The following is a 23713-nucleotide window of genomic DNA, read 5'->3' as shown; positions in this document are numbered from 1 at the left end:
AAATGTCTTTCAGTAGAAAGCGCACTGAATCCCGCTAACCTGCCGGCCATCCCAGCTTAGCCACACAGCGCACTGTTTCCCCGCCTCCTTGCCTGGCTGACTGGGAGCTGTGGTTCAATCCCTGGCCTAGGAGAGATCACTCCACACTCTGAAGTGTGGTTTCTGCTGAATATGTTTTGGTTTTGCACCACTATAAAGTCGAAAAATCCTAAGTCAAACCATCCTACCCGGGGCCCATCTGTGAGCCTGAGACCACGTGGGGGCGTCTGGAAGGAAGACAAGACTGTGCTGAAGCTGGGTGCAACTCAGGGTTCACTTTGCTATTCTCTCCACTTGTGTGTGTGACATTCTCCATGTCAACATGTCTATCATAGGACACATTGTTCACAGCCCTATCTGGCCCCTGGCAGCACCTCACTGCTCACCTCAGCAGGCCCTCGAAGGACAGAGCAGGAAAACCACTCTCCCAAGGAACCACCCTGGGGGAGGCTCACTCAGAAGGCTAGCAGCTCCCCCAAAGATGGTGAGATGCGAGGGTCAGGCCAGCGGTCCCCCTCCTGGACACGCACCCTGCTCTTGCAAGAGGCGCGGACTCCACCCTGCTCACACAGATTCCAGCAGAGCCCGTAACGTGACCCTGCCTCCTCCTGCTTCCTGGGGACAGAGAGCAAACAGACAAGCCACTGCAAACTCAGGTGACCATGGTGCCCAGGGGATCAAGTGGGTGCTAGGCCTAGAGTGAGGGGGCCCACCTCCCTGTGGGCAGGAAAAGCCTGTCAGACAGTGGCTTTAAAAAAAATTATTTTATAAAAGTTAGAATTTGGGGAAAATTACGTAGATAACCCCTTTTCCTGTGTCTCCTTACATTAGTGAGGTGCATTTGTTACAATTATTGAACCAACATTGACACGTAATTACATTTTAACTGAAAGCCTGGCTTTAATCGCAACTCCTTAGCTCTTACCTGACAGAATTGGGCTGTCCTGGGCCTCATCCCTCCTGACAGCTGTCACATCTCCTTGTGCTCTTCCCCACTGTGAGAATTCCTAGATGTCCCTGGGTGTTGGTGACCTCCACAACTTTGAGGAGCACTAGGCAGGTGTTTTATGGATGCCCTTTGGCTGTGATTTGTCCCCTGTCTTTTGCAGGGTCAGATTGAGGTTTGGGGCTTTAGGGAAGAAGATAGCCAAGTAACCACATCCATGATTAACCAAGCTGGTGACCTTGACCGCCTGGCCGAGGTGCCCTTGTCAGCCAGGGTAGTTCTCCCTTCCCATCCTGGGAAGGAAGCCAGGATGGTCATGTTCGTCTATTTGAAATTGTTGTATATATGAAAAACACAATGAGAAATTAATTTTATTATTTCATATATTCAGTTTACTTAGATTTACTCACATGTTTACATAGTGAGGTAAAAGTTAGCGTCTTAACCACTCTAGATGGCACCAGGTGCGTTCACGTGGCACGCTGCCATTGCCACCACCATCCTGAGCTCTTCATCTTGTAGGACCTGAAACTCCACGCCACTAAACCCCAACCCTCTCTCCATCAGTTCCTGGCAGCCCCATTCTACTTTTGGTTCCTGTGACTAGCGCTACAGCGCCCGGCACTTGTCTTTTTCTGACTGGCCTCAAAGTTCCCCCATGTCAGAATGTGAGTGTATTTCTTTCCTTCTTTTGGCTGAATGGTATTCTTTCGTACGGATGGACTGCATCTTGTGTATTCGATCATCTGCTGATGGACACGTAGGTTGTTTCTACTTCTTGCCTGTCGTGGCTAACGCTGCAGGGACACTGGTGTGCAGTGTCTGTGCTAATTCCCCAAGTTAACCCTGGGGTAAACGCCGAGTGGAGTTGCTGTCCAGATTTTTGCAGAATAGCGAGGCTGGTTCCCACAAGTGGTGTACCATTTCACATTTACCAGCCATGTACGAGAGCTCCAGGGCCTCCATGTCCTCATCACTGGGATGTTGTTACTATTTGGCATGCTGGCGATGGGCCCAGGGCCTCGTACCTGCTAGACAAGTGCTCTGCCACCGTGCGACATCCCTGTCCTGCTTATTTTTAGATTTATATGCATCCTAACCGGTGTAAAATGCTGTACCTTTTCTCAAAATTTTTTAACTTTATTATTTTCTGAGGAGATGTGAAAGACTAAATGTTTGTCTCTCCCCTTCCCTAAATTTATATGCTGAAGTTCTGCACACACGGTGATGGTATTTGGAGATGGGGCCTTTGAAAATCATTAGGGTTGGGTAAGTTGTGAGGGTGTGGCCCCTGTGAGGGGATTGGTGGCTTTGAAAGGAAAGAGACAGGGAAGGTCTCTTTCTCTCTCCTTGCTCCCACACTGAGGAAAGGCCCTGTGAGGACAGGGAGGAGCCAGCCCTCTATTGCCCCAGGAGAGAGCCCTTACAGGAACTGAATTGTCTCAGATCTCAGACTCCAGCCTCTAGAATTGTGAGAAAACAAATTCCTGCTCCTTAGGCCACCTGCCTGTGCTATTTTGTTATGATAGCCAAGAGGGCTAAGATGATAGGACTCTCGTGGTTTAAAACTCAAAAGGTACAAATGCATCCAGAGAAGCCTCACCTTGGCCTACCACACACAGGTCTCTTGGGGAGGGGACATTTGGACTTAGACCCACCAGGAGATAATTATTCATATGAGGAGAGCAGTGCAGGCAAAAGGAAGAGCCTGTGCAAAGGCCCTGTGGCAGGCAAGGAGGTTTGAGTAGCTGAATGGCAGCCAACACGATCATTGACATGCAGACACAAATCCAGGCCGCTTTGTCTCAGTTATTTCCCAGCAGAGTAAGAGCTGCACCCCCGTGTCCCCATTTCCTCATCTGTACAGGAGGAAAAGCAGCTGTGCATGACTCCTGGGTCTCGGTCTGTGAAGTCTGTAGAACAGTGGCTGGCACCTCATTCACCCTCATCATCCCAGAGCAGAGCAGGTGCTGGTTACTGAGCGCTTTCACAAAGGAGCAGGTCAGAGGGAGAGGAGAGGTGCTGCCCCATGGGCTGCTTCATCACCTGGCTAGAAGGCCCCAGCAGCCTTACCTTGTGTCTCATTGGCCAGGCCCTTGGGTGTGCCCACTTCTCAGCCAATCACAGGTCAGAAGAATAGGTCAGGAAGACGGTGGCCCCTGGGGCAGAGTGTGGTCTGGTGCCGGGCAGGTCTGATCCAAGAGAGGGAGCTGGAATTGGGATGCAAGCTGTCTAGTCCCCAGCCATCCATCTAAGTCCCTAAATTCTGCCTAGCGCAACTGATGCAGCCCCAGCCAGAACTTTCAAGTGAAGGGCGGCAAGACGGTCACACACGCCCCTCATCAGTGACACGATCTGGCCTGGGCGTCCTGGTTCCTGCCGCCTGGCACTCAGGAGAGGCCAAGCTCCCCACAGTGTTGAGGGGTGAGGAGGGCTGCTGCGGTACAGCCAAGGGGGTCTGTGATAGGTACCGCTGAGAACTCCATGACGGTTAGGGAGGGGAGAGCTGTATCTTTAAATGGTCACTCTAGCCACCCAGTGAGGAATACATGGGAGAAGAGGCTAGCTGGAAAGCTCCACCTTTGTCCAGCGGGGAGACACTGGTGGCCAGCCAAGGTGGGAATGCTGTCAGTAGGGACAGCTAGAAAGATCATATGCTCTTGAGTGTTGACAGGGTTGCTGCTGAAGGGGAGGTGGAGGGAAGCAGACGGTGCCAGAAAGAGCCAGCCTTGAGGCCATTCTTAGGCCCTGGCAGTGAGCACTGAGGTCTATGGCCAGGAGCCTGAACCTCCATTCAATTCCCCTGCCTCCTCCAGCCAATGGCCAACACCTTGCTCAGGGGTCCCCTCATCCTCCCCCAGCAGCTAGAAGGACCTGTCCTGCCATGGTTCAAGTCATTCACACTTAAAACTGCCCATGACTGGGAGACAAAATGTAGGTAAATCTAGGGCTTCCCAAGATGCCTCCTGAGGGCCTCAGACCAGTGCTGCACACCAGTCCCCTCTGTCAGGGCTCACCACACGCAGCCCTGGTCTTCCTGTGAGGTCTTTGCCTCTGGAGAGGTCTAGGGCCCCTCCACAAGGAGGTCTTGGCCTGGGAGCAGAGTCAAGGAACCCAAGAGGAATTGGCCTGTCACCTCAGGTCTCCTCACTCTCACAGGGACGAGGCAGGCCTGTGAGTCTCCCCATCACAGAGAGGGGAACCGGCCCACAGAGCTGTTGTCACAGGCTCAGGCTATGATCATGGCAGGACCCATGAAATTGGTCCATGTACTTCCCTTCTCCAAGGCCTCCAGAGGTCTCATAGCTCCCTGCTCCCCAACTTTCCAAGGCTTCCAGTGTCGCAAGATCTCCCATCCCTGCAGAGGTCCCCCATGGTTCTCCAAGACTCCTCACATGGCCCCAAAGATCTCCAAAGGCTCCTCAAAATCTCAAGGCCCCTGTGACTCCTCAAGAACCCCCCTGACTCCCCAAGGACCCCAGTCCCCTCAATGTGCCAAGATCTCCAAACCCCAAAGGCCTCCCTGTGTGTCCCCAACCCTCTGAGACTTCCCCTCCAGCTCCTCCTTCACTGGAGGAGGTCCCCAGAATGAATCCAACTGCCTTGCTTCCTACCATTGGCTATTGGTCCTGGGCTGGTCTATGGAATGGTACCTTTGGAAGTGACCACACAGCAAGGGCACACAGTGTCAAAAGTGGCTGCCTGCAGCTCTACTCTGGCAAGTCAGTGCCCCAGAGCAGCTGTGGTCCGGGAGGCCTACACAAGGCATCAGAGGCACGGCTGCTCCCTGCATCCAGGGCATAGGCCCAGCTCTGGAATACAGCAGCAGCACACGGGGCTGGGCACATTGTGGGTCTGAGTCTGGTGGAGCCAAGGATTGGAAGTGGCTTTGCTGCAAAGCAGAGAGTGAATCTTTAAGCATTATTGGTCTGGTGACCTGTGCATTGCACCTGCCAGGCATCACCTCCAAGGAATGTCCATGCATTAGCCAAGTGGGTCAGGGATGGACAGCATGGGCTGACAACCCTCCATACTATTCCTCTCACGTCAGTGAATCCTGAGGTTGGGGGCCCCTGACGTCAACATGACCTGCGACGCAAAACTCTTGGAGGTCTGGCCTGCACCTCTCGCCATGCCTCGGAGATGTCACCTCTCTTCAGGCCTCCAACCCCTGCCAAGGCCTGAGGCCATCAGGAGCTGGTGCTGAGAGCTGGCCTGGGAGCCCAGGGCCTGCCTGGGCAGAGACTGCACCAAGAGTCAGTGTGCTGCAGCAGCTCCCGGGAAGACAGCCAGCACCCGCCAGCACCCGCCAGCACCCGCCAGCACCCGCCAAGCCTGCCTGGCACACCCTTGCCCCAGCTAACCATTGTGCTGTTTCCTTCTAGGGGACACCTCCCTGACCCGGGGTCTCCCATTGTCTCTCAGGTGGAGGAAGGAGTTCCATGTGATCGACAGCAAAACCATCTTGGACCAACTCATGCAGAAAAAGAGTTGCATTGACTCATATAACTGCTTGGTCTGGGGCACCCTTCAGGTACAGTTGGATTTAGTCAGGGTGGCCACGAAGGGCTCCGCCTCTCTCTGCATTGGTTGCATCTCATGGAAGGTCCAGACCAACACTTTCTCCTATTACCAACCAGTTTCTGAGTTAGGCCTCATTGGCTGTGGTTGACCGGCTGAGGTCACAGGTCCACTCCTGAAGGGTAAAGGACTGGGGTTAGCTCTTCCTGGGCCACATGGTCTGAGAGTAAGGAAGGAGACAGGTACAGTGAGCAAAGAGGAAATGGAGCTGGCCAGGTAGCAACACAGCTGGCCGTCATACTGTAGCTGGCCCCTCACAAGACTGCCTGCTTCTGTAGCAGGGGACAGTGTGCCTAGCCCTGTCCTGCCAAGCGCAGAGCAAAGCAAAAGCCATAGCACACAGGCTTTGGCTTGGTGCCTCAGGGCCATGCACTGCTCCTTTGTCTGAAACAGCCCTGCACTCCTTCCTCACCCACTTCAGGACGTCTCACTCTGTAGGTCTGGAATTCTACTGAGAAGCACACTTTCACACGCTGTCCTCCTGCCCTTTCCACTCTCATCTTTTCTGTCTTATCTTCCATGATTCACTGTAGGGGATCTCTTCAAATCTGTTCTCCAATTAACTGATTCTCTCATCAGTGGTTTATGCTTTCCCAGAGTTTATAGTTTCAACATTTACGTTTTCACTTGTAAAGTGTTTTTGGTTATTTTTCAAATCTGTTTAGTCTTTTCTAAAACAAACTATTTTCCTTTTTGATTTTTTTAGTCCATCTTTTATGGCTTCATCTACTTCGAATATTCAAGTTCCTGAAGCTCTCAGGTCCCCATCTGCTATTTCTGTTGACTCTCACCTCCTGGTGAGCCTCATGACGGCTTGTTTCCTTGTGTTGGATGTTTTTGTGAGTGAGTTCGTATTTGGTTGCACTTTACCTGTAGGAATCCTGACGCCTTCTTGGTGCGCCCTTCTCTGGAGGGGACTTGTGTTTGCTTCTGCTGGTTATAAGGGCTGTCCCTGCTCTGGGACAGTTTTAATTTAATTTCTTGAGCTAGGATTTCCCTGTCTCTGAGGACAGTGTGAATTTAACTTTAGCACTGGAGAGAACAGAAAGCAGGCCAACGGATGCAAATTCTCAAGGGAGATTATTATTGTTATTAAGTGTTTCCAGCCAGAGCTGTTCCCAGCAGGCTCCCTTTGCAGGCGGGCAGGCAGATTTGGGAACCACTCGGCTGATGGAAGGGTCCTAGGTTCTCTCCCACCTCCCACTGCCTGGCATGTGACTTCTCAAGAAAATGCTTACTGCCTGTCTCTCTGGTTCCAGCTGTTTCTTTAGTGTCTTTTTGGAAGGTAAGCTTTCTTTGGAACTTGGCAACGTGGTCACGGTAGGTGTATAGACGTCCCATAGCGGGACAGCACTCTGGGGAATCAGTGACCAAGCTGCGGGAAGGCAGTCAACTCATCAGTTGCTCTGGTCTGGTGTCCCTGGCCACTGACCTGGCTCTCACCTTGCTCGGAACAGGTATTCATCATGAACTCATATTTCTGTAGCTCACCTGTAGGCAGAGGCTGGCCCACACCTGGTCCTCCTTGGCTCTCTCCAGCTGAGGAAAGCCCGTTTCCAGGCTCAGACCCTGCAGTTGCACCTTTGCTGGTCTCCTAGTGGGCACTCAGGACAGCCAGTATGGATGCCTGGGATGGAGGTGCAGCTGGGAGGCACAGCAGACAGAACGATGGACACCTGTGTGTATGTGCTGGGGAGCACAGGGGGTTGTGGGGCCAGGGAGGGGGTGCTGGGGGCGGGAAGTGCCCTAGTTAGCCACCTGGATTGGATGCTGCCTAGAAACTCAGCAGGTTTCCTCTCTGCTTTAGTGATGGTGACTTAAGCTCCTTTGAGACGCCATACTTAGGAAAGGCCTGTGACTGTCACTAAAGGTGGCATTCTAGTCCCTCACACCTGCTCCTCATGTCTCATGCACACTGTCTCACCCTGGCTTTGCTTGGCCTGTGTCCCTGAGGGACGGGTGTGTCTCTATGGGAAATGCCTGTTCTCCAGCCCCTGTCCTCTCCTCTGATGCTGACCTCTCCTCTGTGCTCCACCCTCAGATAAGGGCTGTGATAAAAGGCACCGGACTTGACCCTAAGGGGCCTCCTTAGGGTGACAGTCTGAATGACAGGTTGTAATGGTGAGTGTGGGGGCAGTGGGAACACAGGACACCAAACTTGCCTGAGGGTGGGGAGGTACCAGGGACCTCAAGAAGGCAGCATTTGAACTGTGGCTAGAAGACTTGCCTCTAGGCCCATCCCAAAGTCCCCACCTGCCATGTGGACTGGCCCCAACTTCCCTACCCAGTGGTAGACACCATCATTCTGGAGAATAAAAGTTACCCTGAGACCCAGGTAATTTGGCAAATACCCCCAGGATGGAGGGTTGGCACCGACCTTTGATGACTGGCTGGCTGGGGCTGGGGCAGTGGATCCTGAGCCCACCTCAGTATCTGGGGTTGACATAGCACCAGTTGTTCTGCCTGCCTGCCCTGCCTGTCCTTGGATTTAGAGCGTCCCTGCCTGATCCTTCCCTGGGGACCAAGACTGGGAGACTGCCCTACTGATGCTCCTCAGCCAAGGGGGCTACACTGGGGACACTCTGGAGTCCCTACCCTTTCCTGTAGGGACTGGGCAGGGTGGACCATTCCCAGGACTGTGCCTCTGAACCCCAGCCAGGCTGCACTGGCGAGTGGAGGAGGAGGAAATGGGGAGGTGGGAGTGGGAGAGGTGGTCATGGAGATTTCTGCACTGGGGGAGGGGCAGTGGACTGCACTGGAGGAAATGGGCTCCCTGGGTGGGGGCACATTCCCAGGACCGCCCCATTTCCTTTCACAGTGGATCCCCCAGGACTTGGCTGCCTGGAGGCTCTGAGTTCCAGGCTGACCCACAGCAGGAGAGAGGTCCCCACCCCAGGGGGCCCTTGGGACCCCTGGCTTCCCATTCCCTGTTGCAGTGAACTACCCACCTGCCCTGGTGAGTGGCACACAGCCTTTAACAGATTCCAACAGATACAGCCTCACCTGTCCTCCAGCCTCCACCTCACTGCCCAGAGAAGAGCCTCTCGGAATTCCAGGCCCAGCCAGAGCATCACCTTGCATGGAGTGTGGGGGTTGGTGAGACCCTCCTTCCAGGAGAGTCTGGTGGGATCAGGAGAGAGGTACCCATGGCACTGGCCTCATGGCCTGGCTCCACATACCTCTGCTGGTCTTCCCGCTGCTCATAGCTGCACGCTTAGCTTCCTCCTCTACAAAAGGACATTGTCACAATCGCTAGTAGCATGTGTCACAGAAGTTTCCCTGCCTTTCTATGGAACTGCTGATGGGAGGCCCCCTGAAGCACAGCTCAGAGCCCACCACACGCAGAGTCCATGACAGGTGGGCAGAGGACCTCCACAGTGAGGCCATTTGCAGAGCTCTTTGGAGTGGAGGTCAGTTCCTGTTGTGTGAGCCTTGGCAACCAGCTCCGCCCCTCTGAGCTGCTTTCCCAGGTGGAGCTCCCCACCTGGCAGCACTGGCAGGAGAACAGAGCAGGACAGGTTTTAAGGTCTCAGTGAAGGTCAACCTCGGAGGCCTTCTTGCCTCCTCTGCACATGTGGAACAGAGAGGTCAAACTCGTCCTTAAGCTCTCAACTAGAGAGTGGCAGAACTGGAACTCAGAGCCTGCTGGCTCCTGCCGTGCTCCACTTCCCAGTTCTGAGGTCTCTGGATGAGGAAACTGAATGAGCAGGGGTCTTGGGGACCACTGCCCATGCAGCTGCCCATCCAGGAAACCCTGGGTGGGCTCTAGAAGGACCCCGTTCTCTGTTCACTCTGCTATGGGCAAGTCCTGGAGCCCAGCCTCCACATCTGTGCTCTGGGTCCCCCATAGTGGGCCTTCGCTCTTGCTGTCACTGAGTCTCCTGCCCAGCCTTGTTCTCCCATTTGCGTGTCTGCTTGCTGCACAGCTGCCCTTGTCCCTGCAGGCTTAAAACTTGATTACCCAGAAGGCCAGACTCCTGAATCCAGCCCAGGCCCCGCTCTGGCTGCCTCTCCAACCCCAGCTTCCACTCCTCCTCAGTAATACCAGCTTGCTCATAATCTCCTGCTCCCCCTGACTTTTACTCCTCCATGCCTTTGTGCTAGTTATTTACTCTGGCTGGAGTTTCCAATTCCATCTACCTGGTAAACTCCTGTTCACTCCTCAAAACCCAGTTCCCCTGGAAAGCTTTCTCAGACAACTTCCCTCATCACAAAAGAGGAGACCATAATTTTTCTTTGGGATGAGCTTGTCCCTTGGTTTCATCCACAGAATGTGTGCATGTCTGTCACCTCATAGACTGAATCCAGCAAGGATAGGCCAGCACATTTGATTCATTTTGCCCCGTGTCCAGCACATGGCTGGGCACAAGGTAAGCCCACAATAATGGTGTATGGCTCTAAGGAGCATCTCTGAAGAAGGGTGAAGTTCGGGGGGGGGGATCACAGTGGTGTCCTACAGAGGGTCAATCTTGGGAATGTACCCAGCCCCTCTCTGGAACAAAGGCCCCTTCTCTTCCCAAGAACAAGCCTGCAGAGTGCTGACTGTTGATGGTGGGACATTGAGGATATATTTCCCTTGCCATGACAGCACAACCCGTCCTTACTCTCTGGCTGACTGCCATGAGTTCTGGCTTCTCACTGGAACCCAGCCCCCCTCTCTTCCCTGGGGCAGGCAGAACAGCACTCCCAGTGGTGTCACATTTTTGACCTCCCAGAATGGAGGGTGCATTGTTACAGGGCAAGAGGCAGGCAGGTAGATTGAGACTGCTGGCCAGCTGACTTTGAGATTAGCCTGGATTGTCCTGCTGGGTCCAGTATAAGAGGAAGGGTCCTTCCAGGTGGAAGAGGGAGCCAGGGAGCCAATGAGATGCAAGAAAGATTGCACTGGCCACACTGGCTTTGAAGGTGGAGGAAGAGCACAGCCACCCTTCTATGAAAGGCGAGAAAAGGGACCCCCTCCCCCGCCACCCCAGCCTCCAGAAAGGAATATGGCACTGCTGACATCTGACTTTGGTGTTCAGTGACTGTGGTGTTCACCCACTGCAGACCTCTGACCCCAGATAATCCACGTCTGTGGTGTTAAGCTCCCAAGCACACCAACAGGCATCTTCATTGTTGCCAGGGCTTCCTGCCCGGCCAGTCCTCAGATGACAGGGACAGAGGCCCAGCAAACACACAAACTGTGGTTCTGCAGAGGCCAAGGCTGGGATATTGAGCCAGGTCCACTTCTCTGGGAGTGCATGCTGGTGAGCACATTTTATAAACAGGGGAGCCCATGAATCATGGAAAGAAACCAACTGGCCAATTTTAGCAGAAACTAGAACTTGCAAGAATCAAACCCTGTGTCAATCACTCCCCTGGCTCCCCTGCATTCCCACAAAGCAGGTGGCGGCATGCCACGGATGTCAACTCGGATTTGGAGTGTCTTGGCTTCAAGGACACCCAGAAATGCACCTCCTGCATCCTGGGGGCTAGCTGGGTGTCTCTGGCCTATTTATAGGGCCCTCATCCATCTTCTTCTCTTTTGATCAGGGCAGGAGCTGAGCTCCTCTGAGGAGCTACAGATCGCAGCACGCTTGACGCATTCCAGCGGGGCCTGACTCATCTGCTTCTGCCTAGTGAAGGCCTCCCCTGCCAGCGTGGCCAGTAGCCCTGGGTACCCTTGCTGCTTGAGCTGCAGCCATGGTGATGGAGCCACCCTGCTCATGCCAGATGACCTGGGGCCCACTTTCCCCAGTGGTCTTGGCTGGCTGTGCACTGCACAGCCCTGCTGGAAAGACGGTTTCCTTAGCTTGCCTCCTCTCCCTAGGAAGAGGGAGCCCCTCAGCAGTGGTGACTAGTCAGAGCTAGACCCTCCTGCTGGGAAGCCACCTGGGTCTCAGGTGCTCTTCCCTCCTATCTCTGCTGGCTGTCAGATGGTCAAAGTTCCATGCTCCCTGGAAGTTGGGGCTCTCTTCTTCAAGGAATTTCACCTGTCCTTGGACCCCAGTAAGTAAAAAATGGCCAGTGTCTTCAGGCTCAGGTCAGGCCTCCTGTAGGACTTTGTCCCATGTCCTGTCCTGGAATTCTAGGAGGCTGGCTCCCTCTTATCCTCTTGGCAGGATCTCTCCTTACCCCCTCTGGTGATCAGAGCCCGGAGGCCTGTGCTCTGTCGCTAACACGTCAGTGTAGGGCAGCTGGACTCTGGGACTACGTACTGTAGAAGTGTCCGGGAGAGTGGACATTCCATTGTGGCAGTGACACAAAGCTGGGATTTTGGGGGCAGTTGGGCCCTTTCTAGGCACTGCCCTCCCCACACTGTGCCTTTGTCACCTGGGCACAGACACCGAGGTCTCAGGAATGGGACTCGAGAGTGAGTCTCAGGCTCCCAAATTTTGTGACCTTGGAGCTATGGTTCTTTTTAAAAGATTTTTGTGTTTTCAGAAGAGAAAATTAGGACATGGGATTGTTTTTACCTTCTCTGGCTCTCCCCTTACCTCTTTAGAATCACCAAGAAAATTCTTCTTGTCTGTGATCACCTGCTCATCTGGCTCCCAAAGTTTGGAGAGTTAAGCAAGAGAATTTGACAAGAAGGGTGTCAACTAGATATGCTCGGCCACCTCTTCCCCCAGAAAAGAAGTAGGCAGGAGGGAGTTTCCTAGAGAGACCCCGGGGAACTCTCCACTTTCGCCTCCTCTGTAGCCCCCGAATGGCTTCCCATTCAAATTTTCACCTGGTACACTCGCATTCAGGCCTTCTGTAGACCACGAGCATTCCTGGCACCAATGTGGGTGTGTAATGATGACCCTGGAGGCTGAGGAAGGGAGAGAGGCCACAGCTTCCACTGGTTACCTCGATCAAGGATTGCCCTGTCACTGGCCCAAATGTTGGGGAACTTTGATGTGTTTTTCACTGCTTCATGCTCACCCCATAAGTAAGTCCTCTGCTGGCTTATCCCTGAACTCCAAATGCAGCCACTTCTCTGTGCACCATGGCCCCATCAATCCCAGTAAGGATGCCTGAGTCTGCAGCCCCCCCGCCATGGCCTCTCCACCCACTTCCAGCCTGTCTCAGACACATAGACCTAGGAATAGTACTCTCTGTTCCCAACTGTGTCATGCCCTCTCATCAGACACGTAAGAAAGGACAGCTCCTGACCACGGTCATGCTCCATTCACCCCAGTTGCAAACACCTCCAGCACACACTCCTGTCCCCAGGCCTTTGCACTTGCTGTCCTATCTGCTGCCTAGACTGTTTTCCCAGATGTTCACCCCTTCAGTCCCAGTCCTTGTGTACTTGGTGAAAGACCTTTCCAGACCACCTGCCCCAACACAGCCCTCCCACCCCTCTCCTCCTGTTCTTTATGCTCATCACCTGATGCCATGTTTTTCCTTACATGTACTGTTTGTATTCTCCCAGGAAAATGGCCTGAGGACAGGGGTGTTTTCCATGTATGGCTGTTGAATGAAAATGAGGGGTCAGAAGAAAGCCAGGTGTAGGATTGTGGTTAGGAACTTGGCCAAGGGCTCCCCATCCCAGGCAGGACATGTGTCCCAGGCCAGGAGGGGCAGCTTACCACATGACTGCTGGGGTGAGCAGCCACTGGCCTCCCTGCCACAGTCTGCCAGCCTGCCATGGCAGCTTCAGTGCCCCTCCGTATCCCCAGCAGGTACCAAGGAAAGTCCCCAAGGAAAGCCCCCGTGCATCACTGATAACAGTAGTGTTGCAGCTAGTGTCAAAATAGGAAGATAAAGAATGATTTCAAAAACGACTTTTCTGAGTGTAATTTTGCACAGAGAATAGTGTCTTGACGCCTTTCCCCCCACACTCAGAAGGAAGGGAGAGCCTGGCATGGAGGTGAACACCTGCCATCCCAGCGCTTGGGGAGGCTGAGGCAGGAGGAAAGATTCAAGGCCAGCCTGGACTATACAGGCTCAAAAAGCAGAAATGTAAAATGAGCCCAAATCCCCTGATGACTGGAACGGTGGTACCTTAGCTCTGTGGGACATTACTGGTCCTTGAGAAGAAGTAGGAGTTCTGCTCCAACAAGAGGAATTGTGAAAGGTGATGCTGAGCGAAGAGTCAGGCACAAAAGGACAAGCATTATAAAACCCCGGCACTATGATGCATCCAGAATGGGCAAATCCAGAGAGAAAGGAAGTGGGTCAGGGGCTCACGGGGCCTAAGGGAGGTCAGGATGGGACATGAATTGGGGTTTCTTTTTGGGGTGATAAAACTATCTGGAATTAAATGGTGATGGGTGTACAACTTTGTGAATATACTAAAAAACATATTGCACACTTTATGAAGGGTAAATTTTATGGTTATGCTAGGTGTTTATTTTGTTACAAGAACAGGAGGGAGGCATGCAAAGGAGAAAATTATCAAAACAGAAAGGATAAAGGAGAGCCAGTGCAGGGGGTGAATTCAAGTATGGTGTATTTGATATATTGTGAGAACCTCTGTAAATGCTACAATGTACCCCCACCTGGCACTACAATAAAGGAAAAAATAAATATTTGAATCAGTTTTGACAAATTTCCAAACAATAAATCCATTTTGGGGAAAAAAAGACAGTAGAATGCCTCCCCGTGTTGGCTTCATGACAGTGTGTGTCAGGTAGGGGCCAGGAAATCACAATAACAGAAACGATATTTGGCACCCTGAACTCTGGAGGTGTGGACCCTCTTCTGCGTGCATTTCCCTTGCTGCATCACCCGGTTCATCCCCACTTGGCTCCGTCCCTCCCTTTTGTGGCCTTCCTCAGCGCAGCCACCCAAATGCAGCAGCTGTCCCCCCAGGTGCTGATGCCTGGGACCAGGCCTTCACTCTCCTTTCTTGCTGCTGGTCAGCAAGTGACCCCGGTGCTGTGTACCCGCCTCAGTTTGCTGCCAGTTTGCAATGCCCTGCAGCCACTGAGGGGCTCAGGAATCCCAGGAGCAGGGTAGTGAGATCAGGGGGCCACAGGGCCAGCACTGCTGGGGCTCAGGGCTGCATGCCTCGGTGTGTGCACTCCGGGTGGCCAGGGGGCTTGCTGTCTCTGCCATCTGCACCCAGCCGGGGTGGGTGGGCACTTGCATAGGACAGGAGGCAGTACACTGGATGCTCTGGCAGAGGTAGAGACTGTCACCACCACTAGGGGCCAGTGCAGCCCTGAGATAGGCCCGGAGAGCCTGCCCCAACTGCAGGTAGGAGCTGGGCAAGGTGAGAGGCAAGGGCGGGGGCAAGGTGGGTGCTGGGGGTCTGTGGTGTGGCACATGTCTCCCCTCCATGTCCAAACTGTCCAGAGAGACACAAGGACAGCTCTGGACTTGAGGCCAGAGACCTCACTTTGCATTCACCCCATTTGCAAACAGCCTGGAGAATGAGGTTCTAGTCCCCTGCACGCCTGCCACCTGATGCCCTCCAGAGCCTTCCTAGAGCTAAGGTCTCCCCAGGAGTCAGCAGCAGGTGGTTCAGCAGCTGGCACCTCAGGGGGCACCTGAGGGAGCCAGAGTCTGGAAAGGGGCCTTTGCCCAGGGTCCCAGAGTAGCTACACTAGGTGCAAATGCAGAAGTCACCATCTTTGTATCGGGATGGGTTCTGGCACCTTCCTCGCAGGGAAATATTTTCCCTTTTTTGTCATAACTTTATCTTGGTCTTTCAGGGAAGCGCTAGTGCAGAAGAAATGATTGATTCCCTTCATCCTCTCGCCTCTATTAGCATCATAATTAATTCAAGGCTCTGTTTTTGTTCCATGTTGGAACTGGGATTTTCCATGAGTCTAAGGAACCCCCACCAGACGTGGGGGACTTGGGAAAGGGGATGGATGGAGAAAATCTTCCTGTGAATTCCAAGGAAGCAGACTTGCACCACACCTGGACTCACTCGGCCGGGGTGGTGGTTTCTCCCTGCTTCTTGCTATTTAAAACCCAGTCCAGGCTGGGCACTGGTGACTCACACCTGTAATCCTAGCAACTCTGGAGGCAGAGATCAGGAGGCTCGCAGTTCAAAGCCAGTCCAGGCAAATAGTTTCATGAGACCCTATCTTGAAAATACTTAAACACGAAAAGGGCTGGTGGAGTGGCTCAAGGCCCTGAGTTCAAGCCCCAGTACCACAAAAATAAATAAACATAAAACCCAGTCCAGGAATGTACTATGTAAGGAATAGATTTCTTCCAGAATTCCTGTAGGTCCCAGTTCAAGACCCTGGCAAAAAACATTTGGAGCACATACCCCATAGTACAAATTCATAGCTTCAGACTTAAAAAAAAAAAATTCTGCTTCTATTTGTGGAAATACTCAAGTCCACGTGAAACACCTCAGGGTGCTTGAAAAATGGAAACATCAGTTATAGCCCCTGAACCGCTGGGAGTGGCAGCAGCGGCAATTCCAAGCCAACACATCAAACATCACCTGGCCATTACTCTCAGGGCGCCTGGTGCAAGAATGACCTGGGCTGCTTCGAGTCCCCTCCTCACCCTGATGTGGCCTCCTAGGAGGAGCCCTAAGAGTCAGCGAGTGGGTGGGTATGAGGGGAAGGGAGTGATTCCTGTGTGAAGAACATTTGGGCAGGACAGTGGCCTATGGGTGCCATAACTAGGAGGACAGCCCTCAGGTGGTGCTGGATGAGGCTACCCTGCATACTACATTCATGGAGCCCTCGGTGTGTCCCTTTCCTTCTCTGAGCACACCTCCCTTCTCTTCCCTTCCTTCCTCCCTCCCTTCCTTCCCTTTCTTTTTGGCAGTGCTGGGGTTGGAACTCAGGACCTCACTTTTGCTCAGCAGGTGCTCTACCACTGAGCCACTCCACCAGCACCCCCATACTAGACTGCGTGGCCGGCTTTCACTTGCTCATGAGCTGTGCGTGGAATCCTCTTGTCACTTGGCTCTCTGTAGACATCCTATTAGCAACATTTGAACATGCACTCCTGTCTGGTCCCTGGGATTTAGAAATGGTGGCCAGGCAGTCCCTGTGGTTACCTTGCAGCCTGTAGGTGTCTTGTTCCCGGAAAGCATGCCCACACCCGAACTGAACCCATTTGCTGTATTTGAATTTTGTTTATTTAAACCCAACCCTATTTAAAGCCCTATGGCAAAATATGCAGTGTAGGATTCTCCACGTTCCCTCCTTCCCAGATCGCTGTGTAGCCCAGTCCAGAGCCGTCCTCTCTGGGGCTCCAGGCTCAGGTATCCTCCCTGCCTTCTGGATCCTGAACGTTTACTCTCACATCATCTCCAGTGAAATCCAAGTCCAAGAGCAGTCGGGGGTCCTGGCCCAGTCACATTTAGGGAATGGACTTTCCTCCTTCTCCCTCCTCACACACATTTCTCAACAGGACTTGCCAGCAGAAACTCCCAGAATTACAAGTTTCCAAAGCAACCCGACACTTTAGATCAATATAATGTCTTAGAACTGTCACCAATGGAAAGAAAAAGACATCGTTTTCAGCAACTTTGAGCAAAGTTGGTGGAGCACATGTTATATGCAATACCACAGGAGAACCTCTGCCATGTTTCTAAAGCCCCCACACCTGTTTTTGCGACCCTACTTTCTGGGCTCAGCTAGGCACTGCCCTGTTGGGCTAGACCCTCCCTCTCTGGTCAAAAGCTTGGTTCTGGTAGTGGCTCCCGTCCACCCCCACCGCTTCAGCTGGTTTCAAGAGAGCCTGCTGGAGGCCTAAGGGGCAGCAGTGGGTTTGGTGGCATGCAGGAGGCTTGGGGAATGTCACAAAGCCTCGCCTCCTGGTGGGGGCGGGGGGGGGTGTCAAAATCTTAAAGAGCTAGCTCCAGGTTGTGCTCCTTAGGAGTGAAGCCCTCCACTTCCCCGCAGGTGTGAGTGTGTGTGTGTGTCACAGTCCCATAAGTTCTAAGGCCTACCCTCTCTCCCCGCAGTTCTCTCCAGGCACCGACTGCTAGGGGCTGTCGCACAATTCTTCCGCACCTCCACCGAGTGGTACCCGCTCCCCGCCCCCGTGGTCGCCAGGGCTCGCACTTGGGCTGTAGCCAGTGGCTTGGGAATGGGACACCGCCTCCTGGAATGCTCAGGCCCGGCAGCACGCGCGGGGAACGAGCTCACTTCCACGTCCTCTCCAAATCCCAAATGTCAACCCAGGTTATTTTTCTTTTCGTTTAAAAGTTGCACTTTAAACAAAGCGGACCTGAATCCATTGAGCTGCTCATTGGTTTTCCACTGTGTGTCCGGGTCCAGCACTATAGCCTCCGTGCGCCTCGTAAATGTGTAACTGTCGCCGCCCCCGTGGCTGCGACTCTATGGGCGCCCGGGTACCTCTATCCCTGTCCCGCACCCCTGGGTCCAACACGAGCAGCGTCGAGAGCGGTGGTCTCCGCGGATTAGTCTGGCCAGGTGGGGTGCGAGGCTTTCGACAGCTTCTCGCTGGACGGGCGGAGCCACCGCCGCACTGGTAGCGGAGGCGGGGGCCCAGCGCAGCCTTTCCGCGCGCAGCTCCCAGGGCCCCGCCCCCCGGGGAGGCCGGGTGGGTCGGCCGCAGGGGAGTAGGTCCCGGCCCAGCCCCAGCCCGGGCCGCGCCCCCGCGTCTCCATAGCGATCATCCCGGCGCGCACCTCCCGGCCGGCTCCCCCAGGGGCCGAACAATAAGCTGCTGGGCCGGGGGCGGGGCTGGGCTGGGCCGGGGGCGGGGAGAGCGCGGGCGGAGGGGGCGCTGGTCGAGCGCACCGCCCAGGCAGCAGGCAACCGCCAGGGTCTGCGCGGCGCTGCGGGGCTCAGACCGCTCCGGGAACGCAGCCCCCGCCCCACCCTGGGCCCGCCCCGCTTCCCACGCCCGCCCGGCCGGGCCCGCGCCGGGGCCACCTGGAGCCGCCTGGAGCCGCCGCAACCGCAGGTTGATGCGCGGCGCCCTCCCGGGACGCGCGGAGGAGCCATCTTGAAACCAACTTAGCAAACTTTCGCAAAGTGCTCTCGAAGTGGAAACTGCGGGGGAGGCCGGGCGCGCGGTCCCCTGTGTCCCCGCCAGGGCCCCCGGGGAGGCAGGGCGCGGGCCACCCCGAGGGCCCGGCGCCGGGCGCGCGGGAGCCTTCTCCCGGCCGCGCCGGGTGGATGCGGAGGCGCGCCGGGTGCATGGATTGTGCTCGGGCTCCGGGCTCGGGCTCCGGCTCCGGGCCATGGCGCCGTCGCCGCCGCCCGTGCTGCCCGCGCTGGTGTTCCTGGCCGCCGCCGCCGCCCTACCGGCGCTGGGGCTTCGAGCGGCCGCCTGGGAGCTGCGCGTGCCCGGCGGTGTCCGCGCCTTCGCCCTCGGGCCCGGCTGGACCTACATGTTGGACACCGAGCGCAGGTCCCCGGCACTGCGAGAGCTACTGGACGTGACCCGGGTTGGACTGCTGGCGGGACGGCGGCGCGGACTGGACGAGGGGTCCCGGGACTGCGTGCGCCTACGGGGGCGGCTGCTGCCTCTGCAGGTCCTCCTGGCAGCCCGCAGTGCCCCGGCGGCGCTGAATGTGGCACTGCAGGCGCGCGCCCACGGCCTCGGCTGCGGGGTCCGGCTGCGGCGTCTATCAGCCCCCGGAGCGGAGTTGCGCGCGCGGGCCGTGCTCTCAGTGGCTGAGCTCCGCGGGTCGCTCTGCTATCCGACCCCTGGCGGTGGCGCGGCTTCGCTGCCCTCGGTGCTCGCGGCCCTCACCACCTTCCCTGCCTGCAGCTGCCTGCCTCTCCCCGGGCCGCGTTGCCCGCGCCGACCCATCTGCTTGCCGCCGGGCGGTTCGGCCCGCCTGCGCCTGCTGTGCGCCCTGAGGCACGCGGCCGGCGCCGTCTGGGTGGAGCTGGCTTTGGAGACCGCCACCGGGACGCCCTCCGCGTCACCGTCGCCTTCACCATCGTCGCTGGGTCTACCTCAGGCTAGGGCGGGGGCGGCACGGCGGGCGCGGCGGGGCGCGGGCGGCAGCACCAGCCCGCAGTTCCCGCTGCCCAGCTACCAGGTGTCGGTGCCTGAGAACGAGCCGGCGGGCACCGCGGTCATCGAACTGCGAGCGCACGATCCCGACGAGGGCGAGGCGGGGCGCCTGAGTTACCAGATGGAGGCGCTGTTCGACGAGCGCTCCAGTGGCTACTTCCTCATCGACTCCGCCACGGGCGCCGTGAGCACGGCCCGCGCACTGGACCGCGAGACCAAGGACACTCATGTTCTTAAAGTTAGCGCTGTGGACCACGGCTCACCACGGCGTACGGCGGCCACCTACCTCACGGTGACAGTCAGCGACACCAATGATCACAGCCCTGTCTTCGAGCAGTCCGAGTATCGTGAGCGTGTGCGCGAAAACCTCGAGGTGGGTTATGAGGTGCTGACCATCCGTGCCACCGACGGCGACGCGCCCTCCAATGCCAATATGCGTTACCGCCTGCTGGAGGGTGCCGGCGGCGTCTTTGAGATTGATGCGCGCTCAGGCGTGGTGCGCACAAGGGCAGTGGTGGACAGGGAAGAGGCGACTGAGTACCAGCTGCTGGTGGAAGCCAACGACCAAGGCCGCAACCCAGGCCCCCTCAGTGCCACGGCCATCGTGCACATCGTGGTGGAGGATGAGAACGATAACTACCCTCAGTTTAGTGAGAAGCGCTATGTAGTCCAGGTGCCCGAAGATGTGGCTGTCAACACTGCTGTGCTTCGGGTGCAGGCCACTGACCGGGACCAGGGGCAGAATGCGGCCATACACTACAGCATCGTCAGCGGCAACCTCAAGGGGCAGTTCTACCTTCATTCCCTGAGTGGGAGCCTGGATGTGATCAACCCGCTGGACTTCGAGGCCATCCGGGAGTACACCTTGCGCATCAAGGCGCAGGATGGGGGCCGGCCTCCGCTCATTAATTCCTCGGGGCTGGTGTCCGTTCAGGTGCTGGATGTGAATGACAACGCGCCCATCTTCGTGAGCAGCCCCTTCCAGGCCGCCGTGCTGGAGAACGTACCCCTGGGCCACTCTGTGCTGCACATTCAGGCGGTAGATGCAGACGCAGGTGAGAATGCTCGGCTGCGCTATCGCTTGGTAGACACAACCTCAGCTGGTTTAGGGGTCGGTGGCACTGGTCCTGAGGGTCCCGCCTCTGCTCGGGACTTCCCCTTCCAGATCCACAACAGCTCGGGTTGGATTACTGTGTGTGCAGAGCTGGACCGCGAGGAAGTGGAGCACTATAGCTTTGGGGTGGAGGCGGTGGACCATGGCTCACCACCCATGAGCTCCTCAGCCAGCGTGTCCATTACTGTGCTGGATGTAAATGACAATGACCCGGTGTTCACGCAGCCGGTGTATGAGCTTCGTTTGAACGAGGATGCAGCTGTGGGGAGCAGCGTGCTGACGCTGCGTGCCCGCGATCGCGATGCCAACAGCGTGATCACCTACCAGCTCACGGGCGGCAATACCCGGAACCGCTTTGCGCTCAGCAGCCAGAGCGGCGGGGGCCTCATCACCCTGGCGCTGCCACTGGACTACAAGCAGGAGCGGCAGTATGTGCTGGCTGTGACTGCGTCGGATGGCACGCGTTCGCACACCGCGCAGGTCTTCATTAATGTCACCGACGCCAATACCCACAGGCCGGTCTTCCAGAGCTCTCACTACACGGTCAGTGTCAGCGAAGACCGGCCTGTGGGCACCTCCATTGCCACCATGAGTGCCACCGATGAGGACACGGGTGAGAATGCCCGTATCACATATGTGCTGGAGGACCCGGTGCCGCAGTTCCGTATTGATCCGGACACCGGCACCATCTACACCATGACAGAGCTGGACTATGAGGACCAGGCTGCCTACACACTGGCCATCACGGCTCAGGACAACGGCATCCCTCAGAAGTCAGACACTACCTCTTTGGAGATCCTCATCCTGGATGCCAATGACAATGTGCCCAGGTTCCTGCGGGATTTCTACCAGGGTTCTGTCTTTGAGGATGCTCCCCCATCCACCAGCGTCCTCCAGGTCTCCGCGACTGACCGGGACTCGGGCCCTAATGGCCGCCTTCTGTATACCTTCCAGGGCGGGGATGACGGTGATGGGGACTTTTACATTGAGCCTACGTCTGGTGTGATCCGCACCCAGCGTCGGCTGGACCGAGAGAATGTGGCAGTGTACAACCTACGGGCTCTGGCTGTGGATCGGGGTAGCCCAGCTCCCCTTAGTGCCACCGTGGAAATCCAGGTGACCGTCTTGGACATTAATGACAACCCCCCTGTGTTTGAGAGAGACGAGCTGGAGCTGTTTGTAGAGGAGAACAGCCCAGTGGGGTCGGTGGTGGCCAGGATTCAGGCCAATGACCCCGATGAAGGTCCCAATGCTCAGATCATGTATCAGATTGTAGAGGGCAATGTGCCCGAGGTCTTCCAGCTCGATCTGTTGAGTGGGGATCTGCGCGCCCTGGCTGAGCTGGACTTCGAGGTGCGGAGGGACTACGTGCTGGTGGTGCAGGCCACATCCGCCCCTCTGGTGAGTAGGGCCACGGTGCACATCCGCCTCTTGGACCAGAACGACAACCCACCGGAGCTGCCGGACTTCCAGATCCTCTTCAACAACTACGTTACTAACAAGTCCAACAGCTTCCCCGGCGGCGTGATTGGCCGCATCCCGGCCCATGACCCTGACCTGTCGGACAGCCTCAACTACACCTTCCTGCAGGGCAACGAGCTGCAGCTGTTGCTGCTGGACTCCGCCACCGGCGAACTGCAGCTCAGTCGGGACCTGGACAACAACCGGCCGCTGGAGGCGCTCATGGAGGTGTCTGTGTCCGGTGAGTAGCCTGGGTGGGGGTGGGCCCTGCCAAGGCCCCTCCTGGCAGGCTGGGGCACATTCGGGCCGGGCCTGGCCAACTCTTTGGGTATTTGCTGTTCTGGTTTTGTGCTGGAGGCTCCCCACCCAGGCCCAGCAAGGGGAGAGGCACCATGTTGCTGCCCTCAGCAGTTTTGCAGGGAGCAGGCCTGGGCTTCTCCAAGTTCAAGTGCAGGGCTTCTCCAGAGTTGTGCTGTTGAAACCTGGCCTCAGGGTTATGTGGGTCGTCTGATTTGCTTGGTGATGTTCTTTAGTCAACCTGCTGCATGCGTGGATCAAAGGTCATGGCCCACTCCTATGTGCCAATTAGTTTCTGGGTGGGACCGTTGGAAATTGCGTCACCCTGTAATATGGCTGGTGTTTCTTGGTCTTGCTTTTCTGTCTCCTCCTGATAATAACAACAATCGGCTGGTGTGTGCCTGTCTCTAGAGTGGCTCTTTGAAAAGCACAGCCCTTTTGATCTCAGCCCCTGCTCCTGGACACTTATAATTTGGGAGTTTGTTCAGAGGCCGCCCAGCTTAGTGGTGGAGCCAGTGTGAGAAATCAGTGTGCCTGCTCTGGGCTGGGGTGGGAGAGCAGAAGGGAGAGGAAGTGTTCGCTCTGCCACCAAAGGCTTGGCAGCAAAGAGTGGGCCCTGTGCATCACTGCATGCCAGGACCTGCAGTGCGGGGGTGGGGGTGGGGGCGCAGAGAACAGTAGAGGGTGGGGGAAAGTGGTAGACACAGAGGAGACAGGATGGGGTAGGGGGGTGGGGGACAAGGAAGGAAGCCCCGGTGACTCTGAAGAGGGGTCCTGTCTGCATGTCCATCCCGGAGTGTCATGGGACTGGTGCAGGCAGGTGACCAAAAAACTGTCCAGAAGGGTTCAGTCTGTGGGCATCTTCAGTCCAGAGCTGCAGATGAGTTGTTTAAACAGTAAGTTATTAGGATACAATGTTGCTGAGATTGGCAGCCAGTTTTCCCACTGGTCTTGTTTGCTCAGCTGTGAATTTTACACACTGAGGGCTGGGGAGCCATTTTCCTTCCAGGTCTCCTTGCAGGGTCTGGGGCTTGGGCTTCTGCTATGAGGCCGGGCAGAGGCATGGGCTCTGGCTGCATTCCACTTGTTGGTGAATGTTTTAGGTTGTGTGAAATTGTGAAAGTGTATAGAGAACATGGAAAAGGCTCCTAGGGACAAATTGTTATGAGGACTCCTAGGAATATTTTCCGCCATACCTCCTTATCTGCTAGAAAAGCAGAGCAGAACTTTTGGCCTGTCTGGAAATAAATTGGCAAAATAGTAGGGTTTAGATTTTGGGGGTGACTGCATTGGTGGGATAAAGTCCACACTAGGGATGGGAGCATCTGCAGAGTCTACAGTGTGGGCTCTGTGAGCAGATAGCAGGTCACTGAGGGCTATTTCTCTTG

The 23713-nt window shown here is 55.9% G+C and overlaps 1 protein-coding gene and 1 long non-coding RNA gene across 4 annotated transcripts in view; both read left to right on the top strand.

Annotated features, from left to right (window-relative positions):
• Nucleotides 1-323: 323 nt before the first annotated feature.
• On the top strand, nucleotides 324-14070 carry LOC141425865 (uncharacterized). 2 transcript variants are annotated; one of them, XR_012451042.1, is made up of 5 exons: nucleotides 324-695; nucleotides 5411-5519; nucleotides 8385-8522; nucleotides 9837-9936; nucleotides 11099-14070. It is a non-coding gene; the product is annotated as an uncharacterized lncRNA (long non-coding RNA). The 2 variants fall into 2 exon arrangements; XR_012451041.1 differs by having other exon boundaries at nucleotides 5371-5519.
• Nucleotides 14071-18653: 4583 nt separating this feature from the next.
• The window catches only part of Celsr1 (cadherin EGF LAG seven-pass G-type receptor 1), a 143168-nt gene continuing 138108 nt past the window's right edge, over nucleotides 18654-23713 (top strand). For both annotated transcript variants that reach the window (XM_074084709.1, XM_020184602.2), the window contains exon 1: nucleotides 18654-22269. In XM_074084709.1, coding sequence (XP_073940810.1) covers nucleotides 18669-22269 — 3601 coding nt within the window. In that variant the 5' untranslated portion in view covers nucleotides 18654-18668. The remainder of the gene's footprint in view (nucleotides 22270-23713) is intronic.

The sequence above is a fragment of the Castor canadensis genome, chromosome 8, assembly GCF_047511655.1.
Source record: "Castor canadensis chromosome 8, mCasCan1.hap1v2, whole genome shotgun sequence".
NCBI lineage: Eukaryota > Metazoa > Chordata > Mammalia > Rodentia > Castoridae > Castor > Castor canadensis.
Note: the sequence above shows the minus strand (reverse complement) of the source record. Positions and strands in the feature narration are given on the sequence as shown.